This window comes from Pseudorasbora parva, chromosome 3, assembly GCF_024679245.1.
Source record: "Pseudorasbora parva isolate DD20220531a chromosome 3, ASM2467924v1, whole genome shotgun sequence".
Classification (NCBI taxonomy): domain Eukaryota; kingdom Metazoa; phylum Chordata; class Actinopteri; order Cypriniformes; family Gobionidae; genus Pseudorasbora; species Pseudorasbora parva.
The window spans coordinates 63,672,274-63,694,676 of NC_090174.1; the positions used below are offsets into that span (position 1 = coordinate 63,672,274).

Here is a 22,403-nt window from a genome sequence, read left to right on the forward strand (position 1 = left end):
CGGCTGGCCAACAAACTTACGTCAGAGCGGCTTTACGAACGATTCACAACACAGATTCGTTCTGCTCGTGTTGACAGGAAAACTCTTACCTAAACTATTGTCACTGCTGGTTGGCCAGGAGGCCACGCGTTCCCGAAGTTTGCTCTTCTCCGACAGTTGTCCTTCCTCTTTCCGGATCTCTCCCACCATCTGCATTCGGCAGCGCGTGAAGTCCTCGAAGGAGATCTTTCCTCGCTCATCTGCACCGAGCTGAGCCATTATCTCTGCAACCGCATCCTCCATATTCAGCTGCCGGCACACCATCAGCAAATCATTCCTGAGAGAGAGAGAGAGAGAGAGAGAGAGAGAGAGAGAGAGAGAGACCTATTATCATCAAGGCGGGCTTTAGACGATGACGGACAGATGATCAACAGAAACTGACCAATGAGATCATCAGGGCGGGCTTTAGCCGATGACGGACAGATGATCGACAGAAACTGACCAATGAGATCATCAGGGCGGGCTTTAACCGATGACGGACAGATGATCAACAGAAACTGACCAATGAGATCATCAGGGCGGGCTTTAGCCGACGACAGACAGATGATCAACAGAAACTGACCAATGAGATCATCAGGGCGGGCTTTAGCCGATGACGGACAGATGATCGACAGAAACTGACCAATGAGATCATCAGGGCGGGCTTTAGCCGATGACGGACAGATAATCGACAGAAACTGACCAATGAGATCATCAGGGCGGGCTTTAGACGATGACGGACAGATAATCGACAGAAACTGACCAATGAGATCATCAGGGCGGGCTTTAGCCGATGACGGACAGATGATCGACAGAAACTGACCAATGAGATCATCAGGGCGGGCTTTAGCCGATGACGGACAGATGATCGACAGAAACTGACCAATGAGATCATCAGGGCGGGCTTTAGCCGATGACGGACAGATGATCGACAGAAACTGACCAATGAGATCATCAGGGCGGGCTTTAGCCGATGACGGACAGATGCTCGACAGAAACTGACCAATGAGATCATCAGGGCGGGCTTTAGCCGATGACGGACAGATGCTCGACAGAAACTGACCAATGAGATCATCAGGGCGGGCTTTAGCCGATGACGGACAGATGATCGACAGAAACTGACCAATGAGATCATCAGGGCGGGCTTTAGCCGATGACGGACAGATGATCGACAGAAACTGACCAATGAGATCATCAGGGCGGGCTTTAGCCGATGACGGACAGATGATCGACAGAAACTGACCAATGAGATCATCAGGGCGGGCTTTAGCCGATGACGGACAGAAGATCGACAGAAACTGACCAATGAGATCATCAGGGCGGGCTTTAGCCGATGACGGACGGATGATCGACAGAAACTGACCAATGAGATCATCAGGGCGAGCTTTAGCCGACGACGGACGGATGATCGACAGAAACTGACCAATGAGATCATCAGGGCGGGCTTTAGCCGACGACGGACGGATGATCGACAGAAACTGACCAATGAGATCATCAGGGCGGGCTTTAGCCGATGACGGACAGATGCTCGACAGAAACTGACCAATGAGATCATCAGGGCGGGCTTTAGCCGATGACGGACAGATGCTCGACAGAAACTGACCAATGAGATCATCAGGGCGGGCTTTAGCCGACGACGGACAGATGATCGACAGAAACTGACCAATGAGATCATCAGGGCGGGCTTTAGCCGACGACGGACAGATGATCGACAGAAACTGACCAATGAGATCATCAGGGCGGGCTTTAGCCGACGACGGACAGATGATCGACAGAAACTGACCAATGAGATCATCAGGGCGGGCTTTAGCCGACGACAGACAGATGATCGACAGAAACTGACCAATGAGATCATCAGGGCGGGCTTTAGCCGACGACGGACAGATGATCGACAGAAACTGACCAATGAGATCATCAGGGCGGGCTTTAGCCGACGACGGACAGATGATCGACAGAAACTGACCAATGAGATCATCAGGGCGGGCTTTAGCCGATGACGGACAGATGATCAACAGTAGCGAGTTTGCTCGAATCCTAACGGAGAGCTTGTTTGTATCTGCATCACCTTCACTATTTCTCTCAGTAATGATGATCATGTTGGGTCAGTGCTCTGTGTGTCCTTGAATTCTGTTTTACAACACCAGCAAAGATTGTTTATTCCAGCGCGCGTGCAGACAGGGTTGCCAAGTTTTTAAAACCCGCCAACTACAAGCCCTAAACAATAGCTTCTCGGGGGGTTCTCTGGAAAAAAATGGCGTTTGGGGGTAAAATGTGTTATTTTGGTAAGGTTGCTAGTAAAATTGGCATTCCTGGGTCTATATATCACATAATTGAGGTCGCTTCAACCCGCGGACATGGAAAACAACAGGCAGGAAATTTGGCAACACAGTGCAGTTGAGCTCTGTTGACATTTATAACATTATGCGACGCTCTGCTGCTCTGATTGGTTGTCGGTCTGTCCAATCGAGGTCTTTCCTGGTTGGGTTGAAACACGCCCCATAATCACAGCCCAATGAGCATCAGACTCATATTCTGACTAGAGTTCAGTATGACCACGTCAGGCTAAGATATTACATGAGTTGAAGCATTTAATGAGTTGGCTTAAAGCTCCTCTGTGATATTTTCCCCCATCTAGCGGTGTAAAGGTTTATGACCATCCAGTGAATATTAGTTTCTGTTCCTCTCAATTCTGATTTCGTTTTAACTCCTACGGTGGCCGATTTAGTCCAAGATTTACACGGCAATCCCCCTCTTCACATTCGGCACGGTGCCATCGAGTGTTAAAACGCCAAAGGTGAAGCTTGAATTTACGGGTATGTCCCTCTTTGGCTACTGTACTTTCAAGATGGAGGAGCAACATGGCGACCGGCATTCGAACCCCTCACCCGTATGTGTTTTCAATGGCATATTATAAACTTACAAGAATACTTTATTACTCGAAAGAAGTAAATATACATTAATGAGCACATATATTTTTGAAAGAACTAAGTGTTTTTAGCTAAGAATAAACTAAAAAGTTACACAGTGTAGCTTTAATATGAAACATGATTCCAAGTCTGTTGTGAATGACAGTTAAAGGATTAGTTGAGTTCAAAATGAAAAACTCATCCCAGCTGTTCATGCGTTTCTTTCTTTAGTCGTAAAGAAATGACGTTTTTTGAGGAAACATTCCAGGATTTGTCTCCTCATAATGGCCTTCAGTGGGAACCGACAGCTGAAGGTCCAGATCAATGAGGAAGAGCTTCAGAGACTCTGATGATCCAGAGGAATAGAGTCTGATCCAGACTAACATCACACATTTACTGCACTAATACACATTTATACACTTTAACCTTAAATGCTCGACTTCAGTGCCGTATGACATCATCACGTCGGAGAGGTCACATGACGCAGGAGGAAGTGGTGACCCAGAGTTAAAACGAACGTGCAAAGACTAAATCAAACGCCTTTACACAAATAAAGAGAAAAAAACGACGGCGGACGATTTTAAAGCTGGAGAACATGAGATGAGTTTAACGACACTTCCTCCTGCATCATGTGACCTTTCCGACGTGATGATGTCATACGGCTGAAGAAGAACGACACTGAAGTCGAGGAAAACTTTCCAGGATTTTCCTCTAAAAACTTCTGAAGAAAGAAAGACATGAACATCTGGGATGAGATTTTCATTTTGAACTCAACTAATCCTTTTAATGAACTGCAGTGTTATATTATTATTCGGTGCTGAATTTCAATAATATTAAGGCATTATATATTAAGGACAACAGAGTTTACACATTTCATGAAAAATTCATGTTTTGTTTGACACCACCATGCATAAACAAGTGATTTAAGTTCAATAAAAGTGTGATTAAAATATAAAAATGCTGATATAAATGTAAAATAATAAAACAAAAATGACATAACAGTTGTGTATTATTTGTATGACTTGAATGAGCTTAATATTATTTTTTGCTTGTAAAAATAAATAAATGACATTTGCTTTACTATTCGCGAAGACATGTTTAAAGCTCGAGCTGTGTGACATGCAATAAAATCAATCTTTGTACACTGAAGCATGCATGTTTTGAAGAAATGTGTTTGCTTTCATCACTAATAATAATGGCAGGAATGTGTGCAAAGTCAACGAAAGTCGTATCGACACACACTCACACAAGTTCAGAAACATAAACAAACCCCAAAGTTTGACGGATGAAGATGAAACATTTCCTCCTGTGGTTTGTGAACACACACTCAGTTCCGCGCAAACACACTTCTCACGCGTTTATTTGTCTGTTTGGCCTTTTAGCATGCATTAATCGTAATATTGTTGCTATAATATCATGCATTCAAACGAAACCGCGCCCGTCCCGCTGCTCAGCTTCCATCAGTTTTAACTCTGCACGCAAACTCCCTCAGAGTAAAGTTTAGTGTGTATTGTGACCGGTTAATGTTAGTGTGTATTCTGACCGGTTAATGTACCCGTCTCCATCCCCGTCACACGTCTGGAAGAGCCGACGCACGCGTTCCTCCTCCGCGGTGCTGGACGAGTCGCTGCTGCCGCTGCTGACGCTCACCTCCGCCGCCATCATGGACTCACGGCACGGGCGCGCGCGCGCACACGCGCACACACACACGCTCCGTACTTCAGCAGCTGCACACTCACTTGTTTAGTTAAACATGCTATATTTAAAACTGCATATAACAGTGTGCATATTCTAAAACATGATATATCCTTGAAATAACCACACCAAACCTTAAAAAAGAAAAAAAGAAAAAGAAAAAAGGAATGCGCCTACTTACTAAAATAAATAAATACAAAGGTGTTTAAAAGGTCATTTCTGTGATTCATGCCTTTTGTGTCCCCATTAAAGATCATGAACTTATTATTTTGTCCACTCCGTTATTATTTTGTCCACTCTGTTTTTATTTTGTCCACTCTGTTATTATTATGTCCACTCTGTTATTATTTTGTCCACTCTGTTATTATTATGTCCACTCTGTTATTATTTGGTCCACTCTGTTATTATTTTGTCCACTCTGTTATTATTATGTCCACTCTGTTATTATTTTGTCCGCTCTGTTATTATTATGTCCACTCTGTTATTATTTTGTCCACTCTGTTATTTTTTTGTCCCCTTTGTTATTATTTTGTCCACTCTGTTATTATTATGTCCACTCTGTTATTATTTTGTCCACTCTGTTATTATTATGTCCACTCTGTTATTATTTGGTCCACTCTGTTATTATTTTGTCCACTCTGTTATTATTATGTCCACTCTGTTATTATTTTGTCCGCTCTGTTATTATTATGTCCACTCTGTTATTATTTTGTCCACTCTGTTATTTTTTTGTCCCCTTTGTTATTATTTTGTCCACTCTGTTATTATTATGTCCACTCTGTTATTATTTTGTCCACTCTGTTATTATTTTGTCCACTCTGTTATTATTTGGTCCACTCTGTTATTATTTTGTCCACTCTGTTATTATTTTGTCCACTCTGTTATTATTATGTCCACTCTGTTATTATTATGTCCACTCTGTTATTATTATGTCCGCTCTGTTATTATTTTGTCCACTCTGTTATTATTTTGTCCACTCTGTTATTATTATGTCCGCTCTGTTATTATTTTGTCCACTCTGTTATTATTATGTCCACTCTGTTATTATTTTGTCCACTCTGTTATTATTTTGTCCACTCTGTTATTATTATGTCCGCTCTGTTATTATTTTGTCCACTCTGTTATTATTATGTCCACTCTGTTATTATTATGTCCGCTCTGTTATTATTATGTCCACTCTGTTATTATTTTGTCCACTCTGTTATTTTTTTGTCCCCTTTGTTATTATTTTGTCCACTCTGTTATTATTATGTCCACTCTGTTATTATTTTGTCCACTCTGTTATTATTTTGTCCACTCTGTTATTATTATGTCCACTCTGTTATTATTTTGTCCACTCTGTTATTATTTTGTCCACTCTGTTTTTATTTTGTCCACTCTGTTATTATTATGTCCACTCTGTTATTATTTTGTCCACTCTGTTATTATTTTGTCCACTCTGTTATTATTATGTCCTCTGTTATTATTTTGTCCACTCTGTTATTATTTTGTCCACTCTGTTATTATTATGTCCACTCTGTTATTATTTTGTCCACTCTGTTATTATTATGTCCACTCTGTTATTATTTTGTCCACTCTGTTATTATTTTGTCCACTCTGTTATTATTATGTCCACTCTGTTATTATTTGGTCCACTCTGTTATTATTTTGTCCACTCTGTTATTATTATGTCCGCTCTGTTATTATTATGTCCACTCTGTTATTATTTTGTCCACTCTGTTATTTTTTTGTCCCCTTTGTTATTATTTTGTCCACTCTGTTATTATTTTGTCCACTCTGTTATTTTTTTGTCCCCTTTGTTATTATTATGTCCACTCTGTTATTATTTTGTCCACTCTGTTATTATTATGTCCACTCTGTTATTATTTGGTCCACTCTGTTATTATTTTGTCCACTCTGTTATTATTTTGTCCACTCTGTTATTATGTCCACTCTGTTATTATTATGTCCACTCTGTTATTATTATGTCCGCTCTGTTATTATTTTGTCCACTCTGTTATTATTTTGTCCACTCTGTTATTATTATGTCCGCTCTGTTATTATTTTGTCCACTCTGTTATTATTATGTCCGCTCTGTTATTATTTTGTCCACTCTGTTATTATTATGTCCACTCTGTTATTATTATGTCCACTCTGTTATTATTATGTCCACTCTGTTATTATTATGTCCACTCTGTTATTATTTTGTCCACTCTGTTATTATTATGTCCACTCTGTTATTATTTGGTCCACTCTGTTATTATTTTGTCCACTCTGTTATTATTATGTCCACTCTGTTATTATTTTGTCCACTCTGTTATTATTATGTCCACTCTGTTATTATTATGTCCACTCTGTTATTATTATGTCCACTCTGTTATTATTATGTCCACTCTGTTATTATTATGTCCACTCTGTTATTATTTTGTCCACTCTGTTATTATTATGTCCACTCTGTTATTATTATGTCCACTCTGTTATTATTTTGTCCGCTCTGTTATAATATATATATATTTCCTGATAATGTATTAACTGATATGCTTTTAAAGGACAAAAGTATATGACTTGTCTAAGATAAAGTACACAGTTCCATAAATTAGAATAATAAATATCTTCAGTCATTATAAGGGGTTCAGTTTGCTTTCGACGCTCACATCCAGGCTAATGTCAGCCATTAAGAGACTGAACACCAGTGGGCGGGGCCAGTGGTTTGATGATGTATAACTATTGGTCGATGTCTTGCTCTGGAGGCGGGCATATGCCTATCTATTTGCCTGTGTGACATCACAGATGCAGCACTATCAAAACGAGCTGTTTTTGAAGATAGTTTAAATAAATCTAATAGTTCTGTTTACACACTTTGATGATTTAAAATCATACAAAGACTGTATATCATTCATTTACCTTTCATAATGTTGGTTTTGTCAAGTCAATGTATCGAGTGTTGCTCTTTGACCCCATATGTCCAGCATGACTTGGTTTTATTCCATTCAGAGAAATAATTTCTGATCATGTGTCCATATTTAGTCATTTGCACAACCCTTTCCTGACAGGCGATAAAGAGGCGAACACTAGAGAAGGTGAGCGAGAGTATCGGAAGAGGCGCCGAAAGCCAAAGACAATAATAGGAAGCTTTTAAAAAGCAGCGAGACGCTCTTAAAACATTCCTGACCAAAGATCACAACACAAACCCCAGCAGAGGAAACAGAAGAACGGCGGAGGAAGCTGATGGATCTCACACACACACGTTTGTTTTTGTGACATATGGGGACTCTCCATAGGCGTAAAGGTTATTATACTGTACAAACCGTATTTTCTATGTCCTCATATTTCACCCTCTCCTGTAATACCTGTGTCATACCCATGGCATTATACACATTTGTGTCCTCATATGTCACAAAAACATAAACACACACACGCTTCTCTCACACACACACACACACACTCTCACACACACTCACTCAGACACGTTTTTGTATATATATATATATATATATATATATATATATATATATATATATATATATATATGTACCCTCACCTAAAGGATTATTAGGAACACCTGTTCAATTTCTCATTAATGCGATTATCTAATCAGCCAATCACATGGCAGGTTCTTCAGTGCATTTAGGGGTGTGGTCCTGGTCAAGACAATCTCCTGAACTCCAAACTGAATGTCAGAATGGGAAAGAAAGGTGATTTAAGCCGTTTTGAGCGTGGCATGGTTGTTGGTGCCAGACGGGCCGGTCTGAGTATTTCACAATCTGCTCAGTTACTGGGATTTACACACACAACCATTTCTAGGGTTTACAAAGAATGGTGTGAAAAGGGAAGAGCATCCAGTCTGCAGCAGTCCTGTGGGAGAAAATGCCTTGTTGATGCTCGAGGTCAGAGGAGAATGGGCCGACTGATTCAAGCTGATAGAAGAGCAACTTTGACTGAAATAACCACTCGTTACAACCGAGGTATGCAGCAAAGCATTTGTGAAGCCACAACACACACAACCTTGAGGCGGATGGGCTACACCAGCAGAAGACCCCACCAGGGACCACTCATCTCCACTACAAACAGGAAAAAGAGGCGACAATTTGCACAAGCTCACCAAAATTGGCCAGTTGAAGACTGGAGAAATGTTGCCTGGTCTGATGAGTCTCGATTTCTGTTGAGACATTCAGATGGTAGAGTCAGAATTTGGCGTAAACAGAATGAGAACATGGATCCATCATGCCTTGTTCCCACTGTGCAGGCTGGTGGTGGTGGTGTAATGGTGTGGGGGATGTTTTCTTGGCACACTTTAGGCCCCTTAGTGCCAATTGGGCATCGTTTAAATGCCACGGCCTACCTGAGCATTGTTTCTGACCATGTCCATCCCTTTATGACCACCATGTCCCCATCCTCTGATGGCTACTTCCAGCAGGATAATGCACCATGTCACAAAGCTTGAATCATTTCAAATTGGTTTCTTGAACATGCCAATGAGTTGACTGAACTAAAATGGCCGCCACAGTCACCAGATCTCAACCCAATAGAGCATCTTTGGGATGTGGTGGAACGGGAGCTTTTTAAAAAAAAAATTGTATTTAAGCTTAATTTCGATTAACAAACATGTTTTAATATTTTTAATTTGAGGCAATAACCATGCTGTGTATAACCCTGAACAAATGTACATTTTGTTTTATTTAAATAAGTGTTCATAAAAATTTGAGTAACGTACCAAGAATATCTATATTGTTTATTTAATCTAATATATATAAATAAATGGTCAGAATAATTGGCACCCCTGATAAATATGATCAAAATAAATCAGCATTGTAAATCCTTTAGATATTTTATTTTTAAAAAATCCACAAATCTTTCATTGAAGTAAAACTAATGAATGTGGGTGAAAATCTCTGAAATATTTCATATTAAAATCAGTCTATAATTTTTAACAGACAATCTAGTCAGCAATAAAACAGCGATGAATGCATGAAAATTCTTCATTAGAGCCCTTTAAACAACAATAACCCGGTGCAGACCACCTCAAAACTACAGACACCAACTCACTCATACACTCAATGAGGTCTATAACAGCAGGTGTGTGTTTAGTATCCTGCACACGTCGTTTTAGTTCGGTATTAAAGCGCTGCTACGCCATCCTGGAATGGAGAGAGATAAGACACTGAATGAGCCTCTTTAGTACGAGGTGGATTATCAGAGATCAGCAAAGGTTTATTACTCACACTTTAATTTGAAAAAGCACAAAAACGCCTCTCAAAGTGGCACAAAAGAAAGACATTTTTCATGGAAGAATTGAAACACCAGACGTCTATAAAAGCCTGAGAGTGTGTGTTCATTTGATGGTTTTGCTGATGTTGCTGTAGCCGACTCCGACACACGTCATCAGGATTTTCTCTCCTCCTTTACACTCGTCCTCTTCAGGATTCTGTGGCTCGATCCTGAACATGATCTGGAAGAAGTCTCGGATGTGCCTCAGGAACTCGATCCTATGGTGGAAAACAGCCAAAGTTAGGAGATGAAGATTCAAGAAGAACAACAACTCACACTTGTCTTTATTAGCCTAGAACACATCCAAAAAAACATGGTAAAAACAGTAAAAATATGGTTAAAATATGATTAAACATGGTGAAAACAGTTAAAACATGGTCAAATATGGTAAAAACAGTCAAAATATGGTTAAACATGGTTAAAACATGGTGAAAACAGTTAAAACATGGTTAAATATGGTTCAAATATGGTTGAACATGGTTAAAACATGGTAAAAACAGTAAAAATATGGTTAAAATATGATTAAACATGGTGAAAACAGTTAAAACATGGTTAAATATGGTTCAAATATGGTAAAAACAGTCAAAATATGGTTAAACATGGTTAAAACATGGTTAAAACATGGTAAAAACAGTTAAAATATGGCAAAAACATGGTCAAATATGGTAAAAACAGTCAAAATATGGTTAAAACATGGTTACAAAACATGATAAATATGGATAAAACATTGTTCAAATATTGTTAAAAGATGGTAAAATACGTTTAGCATATGTTCAAAAGGGTTAAAATAACTTTAGCTGCATATCATGTGAGCAAAACAACATCAGAGATTAATTTAGTGTCACTGAGATTCAATTATATTTTTAATCATACTTTGAATCATTTTTTTTACATTTAAAGTTTAAGTTTTAGCCAATCTGTTGTGTTTTTATGTAGTTTTAGAAGGTAATATGCTTGTCTATATATGTATTTATTTTTTTATATCAGTTTTAATTATTTTAGTACATCAAGTAATGAGTAATTGTTCAATTTTATTATTTCAAGAAAATGTTTTTCTTTATGGTTTTAGATTTAGTTAAATATAAAAACCTTGTCATGAACATATGAATGTGTGGTTAAACCATATTATATAAAATTAATAATATATTCAAATTATTGTAGGTAAAATTCACTGAAATAAACATCATCAAAAGTAACAAACTATAATTACTTGAAATAAAATAAATGTTAACTTAAATATTAAAAAAATATTTATATAGACAATAAAAAAATGAATTAAAGTGGCAAAAACTCCACAAAATTACTAAAAACTTTAAAAGGGAAAATATAAAAACGAATTCAAACTATTAATAAAAAACTATACTAGTATCTCAATGATACTAAAATGACAGATTGAAAGGCAAAATCAAAGGGTTTCATTGTTTTTTCCCTTTGATGAAGTGTCATGTAGCAGACTGTGAAGATAAAAGATCCAATCAATGGAGCTCTGATGGCCGTCTGACCAATCACAGCAGAGCAGCTCTCAGAGAGGCGGAGCTCAGAGACTGCCTCTTCAGATGAAGCGTTTCAGACACTGAGAACAGAGCTGAAGCTGCAGTGGAGGTTATGAGAATATTACGTGTTTTATGAGCTTTGATGCAGGAGAACCTGTTGGAGGAACAACATGAGGACCTTTAACTCTTCAACCGTTCTTCAGCATTCATCTCCACAGGACGTCGATCCACTGGAGGTTAATATGTGTTGGCACGGTCAATCTTCAGTTATCATAGTACTGTACTTGACACACACACACAGCACCGGTACCATGATAACTGAACATGGACAATTCATGAGCACATCACCGCAGCATCCGGACCGGGAATATCATCATCATTCGGGAAAAAGACGGTTCAGTTTAAGACATTCAAAATGCATTCATGCATATGTATACCCCTGTGCTGAATATTGTTTAAGACTGCACATGACCGCTGACCAAAAGGAAAAGGGGACTCTTATTATGAAGTGTGGCTAAATAAACGGTTGATCGTTGAACTATCATTGTATTTTTGTATGACAAAGACTTCCTCTCTTAATCAACACTATATGAGAACCACAAAACCAATCATAACGGTCTATTTATTAAAAAATACATCATTAATCTGAAAGCTGAATTAATAATCTCTCCATTGATGTGTGGTTTGTAGGACGATATTTGGAGAAAATCTCCTTTAAAGTTGTCCAAATGAAGTCCTCAGCAATGCATATTACTACTGACAATACATTTATGATATATGTACAGTAGGACATTTACTAAATATCTTCATGGAGGATGATCTTAATATCCTGATGATTTTTAGCATGAAAGGAAAATGGATAATTTTGACTGTTATAATTGTTGGCTATCGCCACAGATATACCCGTGAGATTATGACTGCTGTTGAGCTTCAGGGTCATTGTGAATAAATAATATTCCATATTTAAATAGCTTTCCTTTAATGACGTCCCCACAAGATCCCAGTCGTTCTGCATCAGACATTATAGTAGGGAGGTTAAGCCCAAAAAATAGGCCTTTGACTTCAAGTCATGATGCAAAGGTCCCCTTTGGTATGGAAGTACCCTAGGGTCATACAAATAAATTTATCCTAAGACACAAGTGAGATCACAATTTTTATCAAAAATAAACAGGTTTTTTCAAAAATGGCCGACAATGTGCCGAAAATACTCTAGAGCCCATATCTTTGCTTCTGTTATCGCTATAATGACAAATTTGGTGTCAAAGTGTACATTTTTGGGGTCAGGGAATCCAATAAAATTGGTTTCAGGTTTAAAAAAACAAAATATTTCCCCATACTATGCCAACTGGGGGTAAAAATGCACATTTCACATAAAAATGATGTCATCAGAGTGACTTTTTAATTATATTTTCCTTCAAAAACTTTAATTTTGTATTTAAGCAGTGCAGCTACTTCTGTACATTACATTTGTCCTAAGTAGCATGAGATTTCGACCAGTCAGGAGTAGCCTATAGCAGATCAGTTCCTGCAACAACACATCCCATCTGCACCAGGAGCTGTGACCGCTGTTAAAGGTCAGAGGTGACAGGTTAACACTTTGAGGTTCAAATGACTCTCTTATTAAATAGAAACTTGTTTTTAATGTTAGATCACTAATAACTAGCTAGCTAGTAACTAGTTAGCTTCATCATAACTGTATTAATTTTTATTGAAGCAAGCACATAGCCTACTAGTCCAGGCGTTTAAGGAAACAAGGGTGAACAAATTGCAACAGAATCAAACTCAACTGATTTTGTATCCTCAATATGTCCCGAGTAAGAAAGAAAAAAAAAGCCCAGAAGAATCCCATTTGGGGAAATTTCAGAAAAAGACCCAAATATAACATATTCATACGTTTATTCATTATTTTTCTCACATGAATAGGGTAAAACGTTTAACCTTTAGATATCGCCATGAAAATTATTGAATTGATTACTTATATCAAGACAAACAAAAAATGTTTTACAAGTAATAGTACTTTAAAATCGATCCTAGATGTAACTGAAGCCAGTGTAAAGACCCGAGGACTGGTGTGATATGGTCATATTTTCTGGTCCTGCTCAGAATTCTGGCAGCAGCGTTCTGTATGATTATATCTATATATTTTGCTGTTTTAGTTATTGCTTTGACATGACTACTGAAACTCAGGTCTGACTCCAAAATCACTCCAAGATTCCTGACTTGATTTTTTGTTATCAGGCCTTTAGCCTCAAGATACGCGTTCACCTTGAGAATTTCATCTTTGTTTCCAAATGTAGTGATTTCAGTTTTGTCTTTGTTTAACTGAAGATAGTTTTGGCACATCCAGTTGTTAACTTCATCAATGCATTTGCACAGCGAGTCAATGGGGCTGTAGTCATTAGGTGACAATGCTAAGTAGAGCTGGGTGTCGTCAGCATAGCTGTGGTAAGCAATATTGTTCTTTTTCATTATTTGGCTCAGTGGCAGCATATACAGGTTAAACAGGAGTGGTGCTAGAATGGACCCTTGTGGGACTCCGCATGTCATGGACGTCCACTCAGACTTATGGTCTCCTATACTCACATAATAACCTCTCCCTTCTAAGTATGACCTGAACCATTTGAGGACCATTCCAGAAAGCCCAACCCAGTTTTCCAGCCTGTCTAGAAGTATGGTGTGGTCAACAGTGTCGAATGCGGCACTGAGGTCCAGTTGTACCAGAATTGATGTTTTGCCTGTATCAGTGTTTAAGCGAATATCATTTATAATCTTTATGAGCGCTGTCTCTGTGCTGTGATGCGGTCGGAAACCAGATTGAAAATTGTCAAAGAATCTGTTTGAGTTTAAGAATTTGTTCAGCTGACTGAAAACAACTTTTTCGATGATTTTGCCTATGAAGGGGAGATTTGAGATTGGTCTGTAGTTGCTCAGTATGGAGTTATCCAGATTTCTCTTTTTCAGAAGAGGCTTAACTATTGCAGTTTTAAGGGCGGTTGGAAAAGTCCCATAGAGAAGTGAGGAGTTCACCACTTCTAGGAGATCTGCTTCTAAACAGTTAAACACACTTTTGAAAAAAGAAGTGGGGAGTGTGTCAAGGGTGCAGGTTGATTTTTTTAAGGTGCTGTACCATTTCTTCTAAAATTGTACGGTCAATTGTTTCAAAATTAGACATAGTAACTTTCTGATGTTGTGGTCTGATCTGACTGACCCCAGAGCAACTAGAGGATGTACTGAAAAGATTATGCACCATTAGTCCATGTTAACAAACAATTAAAAAAAAACTTTGTGGCAAAGGGGGCGTGGTTCTGCGAGGTCTGCAGCGGGAGAGAGAGCTCAGAGCGGAGCAGCAGGTAAGTAGGTCAAGCACAGATGACGAACACCTGTTTCTGATTGCAGTAATTGGCAGGGAGAGAGCGCATTTAAGCCGCGGCCGGGAGAGAGCTGGGAGAGAGTGTTGGACTGGGACTTCGCATGCACAGCAGAGAAACTGAGAGACTGACACGGAGTGTCTGATTAAGAAGGAGAGATCCATATCGGGGAGAAACTGAGTTATCACACACACACACGTGTGTTTGTTTTTGTTTTGAAAAGACTGAATAAAGATAGCGAGTCCCAGTCAAAGCCGACCCCTGTCTTCTTCCTTCCATACACAACGAACTTTACTACACTGGTGCCGAAACCCGGGAAGGAAGAAGAGAGCCTCCGCCATGCAAACTCCGCCGAGGACGCCACTTGCAGACATTGCCCAATCGCTCGCGGGTCTTCACCAAGAACACCACCAGGACCTGCTGGCCGTGAGGGAGGAACAACAGAAAAGGTTCGAAGCTCTCCTCACGGCCCAGCATGAAGACCGCGAGCTGTTCCGGAGCTGGATGGACCGGGAGGTTCGGGCCATTCCCCAGAGACAGACCATCGACTCGGCCGCCCCAATGACTGTAGCCAAGATGGGTCCGGAGGATGACCCTGAGGCCTTCCTGGACCTCTTTGAGCGGGCGGCCGTGTATTGGGAATGGCCCAAAACGGACTGGCCAATGCGGCTGCTGCCTCTACTGTCCGGAGAGGCACAAGTAGCCGCCCACCAACTGCCAGTCCCGAATCTCCTGGTATACGACGACCTGAAGCGCGCGATCCTCCAGAGGGTCGGCCGGACTCCGGAACAACACCGGCAACGGTTCCGGACGCTAACCCTGGACGAGTTCGGTCGGCCCTTCGTCTTCGCGCACCAGCTCCGGGACTCCTGCCGCAAGTGGTTGATGGCGGCTGGGAGTGACGTCGAGGACATCATCGATCGTGTGGCACTGGAGCAGTTTGTGGCAAGGCTGCCGAGGAGGACTGCGCAATGGGTCCAGTGCCACCGCCTGGCGTCGCTAGACCAGGCCATCCAGCTGGCGGAGGACGAAATGGTGGCGTGCCTAGGGGACGGCGAAACCCTACCATCAGCCTCTCTCTCTCTCTCTCTCTCTCTCTCTCTTCTTTTTCCCCCTCCTCTCTCTCTAAACCTGTCCCTCTACCCAGGTCATGCACTACGCTGACGCCCCGGCCGGCTCCACGGTGGAGATTGGGAGCTCCAGCCGATCCAGCCGCCGGCTACCAGCCGCCAGCGAGAGGAGGGGGAGGAGCTCAGGATCCCGGTCTGCCGGCTTCCCGGCACCCGCTCTCTCCACGCCAATTCATGACCCCACTGCCAGCCACTAGGGCCGCGGGGAAACCTGGGCCGGCGCACTGGCGTTGCGGGGACCCCGGACAGTTTATTGATCAGTGTCCGGGGATGGAGGTGGAGACACTGGTCCGGATCCCCGACGCACCGCACGCCGCCCCCGATCAGGCTGGCCTGTACCAAATACCCGTGAGTATCAAGGGGGGTACTTATCAAGCTTTGGTGGATTCAGGTTGTAACCAGACCTCCATACACCAAAGCCTGATTCAATCCGGGGCATGGGATAAGCGCCGCATGGTTATGGTGAGGTGTGTGCACGGGGAGGTGAGAGAATACCCTTTAGTCCCGATGGATTTTCTATTCAGGGGTCAAAAACATAGAGTTGAGGTGGCCGTTAACCAGCACCTCCGGCATCCACTGATTTTGGGGACAAATTGGCCAGGTTTTAATAAATTATTGGGATGTTTGTGTGTGGATGCCTCTTGGGGGAAAAAAGAGAAAGGGAAGGTGGCGGTCGCGCAGGCGGGGGAGGTGGAACCGAGACCACTGGGCACTGATCTGGGGGAACCGAGCGCTCCGGAAACGCCAGTGTTTTCGTTACGCGATGGCTTTCCCCTGGAGCAGTCCCAGGATGAAACGCTCAAAAATGCGTTCAATCAGGTCTGTGCCATCGACGGCCATCCCCTCCGTCCTAATCAACCGCTCACCTTTCCCTATTTTACTCTGATAAAGGACAGGTTGTATCGGGTGACCCAAGATGCCCAGACAAAACAGACTACAACCCAGTTGTTAATTCCTAAAAGCCGTCGGGAAATGCTTTTCCAGGCGGCTCATCACAATCCGATGGCCGGGCATTTAGGGCAAACAACGACAATAAACCGCCTCATGGCCCGATTCTTTTGGCCGGGCATTCACGAGAATGTACGCCGGTGGTGTGTGTCTTGTCGTGAATGTCAGTTGGTAAACCCACCGGCCCAACCAAAAGCACCATTGTGCCCCCTCCCGTTGATGCAGGTCCCCTTCGAAAGAATTGGTATGGACCTCATCGGGCCATTAGAGCGGTCAGCCCGCGGACATCGCTTTGCATTAGTCCTAGTGGATTACGCAACACGATATCCCGAGGCAGTGCCACTGCGTAACATTTCGGCTAAAAGTGTTGCGAGTGCACTGTTCTCCCTAATCTCCCGGGTGGGAATCCCAAAAGAGATTCTCACCGATCAAGGCACGGCGTTCATGTCACGGACAATCCGCGAACTTTACGAGTTATTGGGCATTAAATCTATTCGGACCAGCGTCTATCACCCACAAACAGACGGGCTGGTAGAAAGATTTAATCGCACGTTGAAAACAATGATTCGTAAGTTTGTTCACGAAGACGCCAAAAATTGGGACAAATGGCTAGAACCTCTCTTGTTCGCTGTCCGCGAGGTCCCCCAAGCCTCCACGGGGTTTTCCCCTTTCGAGCTTCTCTATGGCCGCCAACCCCGAGGGGTTTTGGATGTCATTAGAGAAGCTTGGGAGGACGGACCATCCGCTAGTAAAAACGAAATTCAGTTTGTGTTAGACCTGAGAACAAAACTCCACACGCTGGGGCGGCTTTCAATGGAGAATTTGTTACAGGGTCAAGACAAACAAAGACAGCTGTACAACAAAGGGAATAGATTATGACAATTTTCACCGGGAGAGAAAGTACTGCTATTACTCCCCACCTCTAGTTCCAAATTACTCGCCAAGTGGCAAGGACCGTTTGAGGTCACACGACGAGTAGGGGATCTGAACTATGAGGTAATTCGATCCGACAGGGACGGGGCACGTCAGATATACCACCTCAATTTATTAAAAAAATGGGTTGAGGCAGAGGCTGTGATGCTGGCGACGGTAGTGAGTGGAGAGGATGATCTCGGACCAGAGGCGGTTCAAAAGTCACAATCCCCCGCTCTGGTCCCGGGGGGAGATCACCTCTCACCCTCCCAGCTAGGGCTGGGCGATATGGCCAAAATTTCATATCCCGATATAGCTCATTTGATATCCCGATAACGATATAGGCCTACATAACGATATAGCAACCTTTCTATTAATTCAGTTTATGAATAGTCTATACAAAATTGCAATGTGGAAATGCAGTTTGAAATGATATACAAAACAAATAAAGGTAGTATGGACTACATTTTTATTTTATTTAGAACCTTTTTTTAAAGCAAGACTGTTAGTAAAGTTAACACCTGCCTAGGGATGTTTACCGATGAACGTTTGACCGATGGCTGACCGTATCAACGTTAACTGATCAAAGTTGTCGGTTAAAATAAATAAAAAAGTGATCTCTAAATTAGGCTATTATAGACAGTGGACTAAACGCTACTACAGTTGGCCGTCTCATTCCAAAATCTTTTTGTGTGATTGAACATATCCCTCGCACTCAATTTTTCATAACTCGCCTGTTTGTACTTAATAAACCAATAAAAACATTTGGCGCGAGGTCACAGCGTTTGGGTTTGCGTGCTCACAAGGTTTGCAAAAAGTAAACACTCGAGGTTAGAGCCAGAGCAGACGACAGTATTAAGCGTGCATTTCGCTTAAGATGGGCTTACATTTGGAAATGTATATTACATCTTCATTTCAGTGGTAACACATAAGGTGTTGATCGTCTTTCTTTATTATTGTTAGCACTACCTCGAACTAAAGGCGTCTCTTCGGAGCTGTCATTTTCTTAAATGAGCCGCGGCAATGATTCAAATGAGCTTCTAAGGCTGGACAAACGCCTTTATTTTCAACGCGATCACCTTGTACCCAAACCATTTCGAAACTAAGGAGCCATTTGTCCTCTGATTACAAACAAGCTCCTCTGCGGCGCGTTTGCGGGACTCGTGTTTCGCGCTGTGGGGGATTTTAAAAAAGTGACGTGAGTGGAAGGGAGGCTGCAGCGTGTGTGTGTGTGTGTGAGTGAGAGAGCGAGAGAGAGACAGAGGGAGCGCGTTTATGTATTGCATGGGCATGCCGTGGCGTGAGGTGTATCTTGACGTAAAATTCTGCCATAAACGCCTTATCGTGGCGTAAGCGATAGAGCCTTATATAAAACGATAGACATTTTCTATCGTCCAGACGATATATTTCGTCATATCGCCCAGCCCTACTCCCAGCTCATAGACCTCAAACAATTACAGGCGGATTTCGCCGACGTGTTCTCGCCCCTACCGGGTCGGACAGACCTCATCCAACACCACGTTGAGACCGAGCCGGGCGTGGTTGAACGCAGCCGACCATATAGATTGCCTGAACACAAGAAAAAAGTGGTTCAGGCAGAATTAGAGGCAATGTTAGAGATGGGGGTTATAGAAGAATCCAAAAGTGACTGGGCGAGCCCGATCGTTTTGGTTCCAAAACCTGACGGCTCGGTCCGTTTCTGTGTGGATTACAGAAAAGTCAACGCGGTGTCGAAATTTGATGCATATCCCATGCCACGGATTGACGAATTGCTTGATCGGCTAGGTACTGCTCGTTTTTATTCGACACTGGACTTGACAAAGGGTTACTGGCAGATCCCCTTGTCTCCAGTAACCAAAGAAAAAAACGCTTTTACCACGCCGTTTGGGTTACACCAATTCGTTACGCTTCCTTTCGGGCTGTTCGGGGCACCGGCGACTTTTCAGCGTCTGATGGACCGAATTCTTCGGCCGCATGCTGCATATGCCGCTGCCTATCTGGATGATATCATCATTTATAGTGGTGACTGGCAGCGTCATATGCAGCATTTGCGAGCAGTCCTCAGGCGGGGCTCACGGCCAACCCGAAGAAGTGTGCAATTGGGCGGGTGGAAGTAAGATATCTGGGCTTCCACTTGGGTCATGGGCAGGTGCGTCCCCAAATTAATAAGACCGCAGCGGTTGCGGCCTGCCCAAGACCCAAGACCAAAAAGGAGGTTAGACAGTTCCTGGGGCTGGCGGGATATTATAGGAGGTTTGTACCTAATTATTCGGACCTCGCCAGCCCGCTGACTGATCTAACTAAAAAGGAAGAACCAGATACAGTTCGGTGGACGGAGCAGTGCCAGCAGGCTTTCACTCGGCAAAGGCGGCTCTGTGTGGTGGGCCGCTCCTACAAGCTCCTAACTTTTCTCTCCCTTTTTCTCTGCAGACTGACGCCTCGGACAGGGGGCTGGGCGCGGTCCTGTCCCAGGAGGTGGAGGGGGAGGAACGGCCGGTGCTGTACATCAGTCGAAAGCTCTCTAAGAGAGAGACGATGTACAGCACCATAGAGAAGGAGTGTTTGGCCATCAGGTGGGCCGTCCTCACCCTTCGCTATTACCTCCTGGGACGGGAGTTCACCCTCTGTTCGGATCACGCCCCCTTGCAGTGGCTCCACCGCATGAAGGATACCAATGCGCGGATCACCCGTTGGTATCTAGCTTTACAACCTTTTAAGTTCAAGGTAATCCACAGGCCGGGTGTTCAGATGGCTGCGGCTGACTTCCTCTCCCGTAGGCGGGGAGGGGGGGGGGGGGAGGGGGGGAGGCTGCAGGCCGGATGGCTCCCCGGCCTGAGTCGGGCGGTGGGGGTATGTGGCAAAGGGGGCGTGGTTCTGCGAGGTCTGCAGCGGGAGAGAGAGCTCAGAGCGGAGCAGCAGGTAAGTAGGTCAAGCACAGATGACGAACACCTGTTTCTGATTGCAGTAATTGGCAGGGAGAGAGCGCATTTAAGCCGCGGCCGGGAGAGAGCTGGGAGAGAGTGTTGGACTGGGACTTCGCATGCACAGCAGAGAAACTGAGAGACTGACACGGAGTGTCTGATTAAGAAGGAGAGATCCATATCGGGGAGAAACTGAGTTATCACACACACACACGTGTGTTTGTTTTTGTTTTGAAAAGACTGAATAAAGATAGCGAGTCCCAGTCAAAGCCGACCCCTGTCTTCTTCCTTCCATACACAACGAATTTTACTACAAACTTGTAATACATTTTTTGTTTGTCTTGATATAAGTAATCAATTCAATAATTTTCATGGCGATATCTAAAGGTTAAACGTTTTACCCTATTCATGTGAGAAAAATAATGAATAAACGTATGAATATGTTATATTTGGGTCTTTTTCTGAAATTTCCCCAAATGGGATTCTTCTGGGCTTTTTTTTTCTTTCTTACTCGGGACATATTGAGGATACAAAATCAGTTGAGTTTGATTCTGTTGCAATTTGTTCACCCTTGTTTCCTTAAACGCCTGGACTAGTAGGCTATGTGCTTGCTTCAATAAAAATTAATACAGTTATGATGAAGCTAACTAGTTACTAGCTAGCTAGTTATTAGTGATCTAACATTAAAAACATGTTTCTATTTAATAAGAGAGTCATTCGAACCTCAAAGTGTTAACCTGTCACCTCTGACCTTTAACAGCGGTCACAGCTCCTGGTGCAGATGGGATGTGTTGTTGCAGGAACTGATCTGCTATAGGCTACTCCTGACTGGTCAAAATCTCATGCTACTTAGGACAAATGTAATGTACAGAAGTAGCTGCACTGCTTAAATACAAAATTAAAGTTTTTGAAGGAAAATAAAATTAAAAAGTCACTCTGATGACATCATTTTTATGTGAAATGTGCATTTTTACCCCCAGTTGGCATAGTATGGGGAAATATTTTGTATTTTTAAACCTGAAACCAATTTTATTGGATTCCCTGACCCAAAAAATGTACACTTTGACACCAAATTTGTCATTATAGCGATAACAGAAGCAAAGATATGGGCTCTAGAGTATTTTCGGCACATTGTCGGCCATTTTTGAAAAAACCTGTTTATTTTTGATAAAAATTGTGATCTCACTTGTGTCTTAGGATAAATTTATTTGTATGACCCTAGGGTACTTCCATACCAAAGGGGACCTTTGCATCATGACTTGAAGTCAAAAGTCACTTAACCTCCCTACTATTACCCATGGCCCCACTTTACAAAAGACTTTAAATCACACAGGAGGAGTTTTTATGAGAAAGTAAAAATGCAGAATGTTTCCTGTGATGGTTAGGGGCTGTGTGTGTGTGTGTGTGTGTGTTGGGTAGTTTAGGGGCAGTGTTATGGGATAGAAAATACGGTTTGTACAGTTAAAAGCATTACGCCTATGGAATGTCCCCATGTGTCACAAAAACAAACGTGTGTGTGTGTGTGTGTGTGTACTTACGTGTAGGGCGAGGGCGGTCCTAACAGGGTTTTAGACACGTCCTGTTGGCCTAACGTCATGTACAGCAGAGCTAAGCTCTGATTGGTTGAATCCACACAGCCGCCCTGAAAACAAGGAAAGGAGGAGGAGGTCAGAATCAAAGGGTCAAGGCATTTTGTTTTTTTTAGAAGATTGTACTTCATCAGAACGGTATGAAAGGTTTTTCACACACAAGAAGTACAGTGAAC

General features: G+C 42.4%; 2 protein-coding genes across 4 annotated transcripts in view; both read right to left on the reverse strand.

Moving 5' to 3' along the window:
* mcc (MCC regulator of WNT signaling pathway) overlaps positions 1-4,760 on the reverse strand; it is a 229,650-nt gene extending 224,890 nt beyond the window's left edge. The window contains exons 1-2 of one of the 2 annotated variants that reach the window (XM_067439795.1): positions 4,480-4,760; positions 90-316 (exon numbers count right to left, since the gene is read on the reverse strand). In XM_067439795.1, coding sequence (XP_067295896.1) covers positions 90-316; positions 4,480-4,589 — 337 coding nt within the window. In that variant the 5' untranslated portion in view covers positions 4,590-4,760. Of the gene's footprint in view, positions 1-89; positions 317-4,467 lie in introns of both variants that reach the window. The other variant, XM_067439794.1, reaches the window with a different exon arrangement.
* A 4,653-nt stretch (positions 4,761-9,413) lies between these two features.
* rcl1 (RNA terminal phosphate cyclase-like 1) overlaps positions 9,414-22,403 on the reverse strand; it is a 46,287-nt gene continuing 33,297 nt past the window's right edge. The window contains exons 8-10 of one of the 2 annotated variants that reach the window (XR_010904463.1): positions 22,177-22,280; positions 9,821-10,084; positions 9,414-9,736 (exon numbers count right to left, since the gene is read on the reverse strand). Coding sequence is in view for 1 of the 2 variants with exons in the window: in XM_067439801.1 (XP_067295902.1) it covers positions 9,931-10,084; positions 22,177-22,280 (258 nt within the window). In the remaining variant the exon portion in view is untranslated. Of the gene's footprint in view, positions 10,085-22,176; positions 22,281-22,403 lie in introns of both variants that reach the window. The other variant, XM_067439801.1, reaches the window with a different exon arrangement.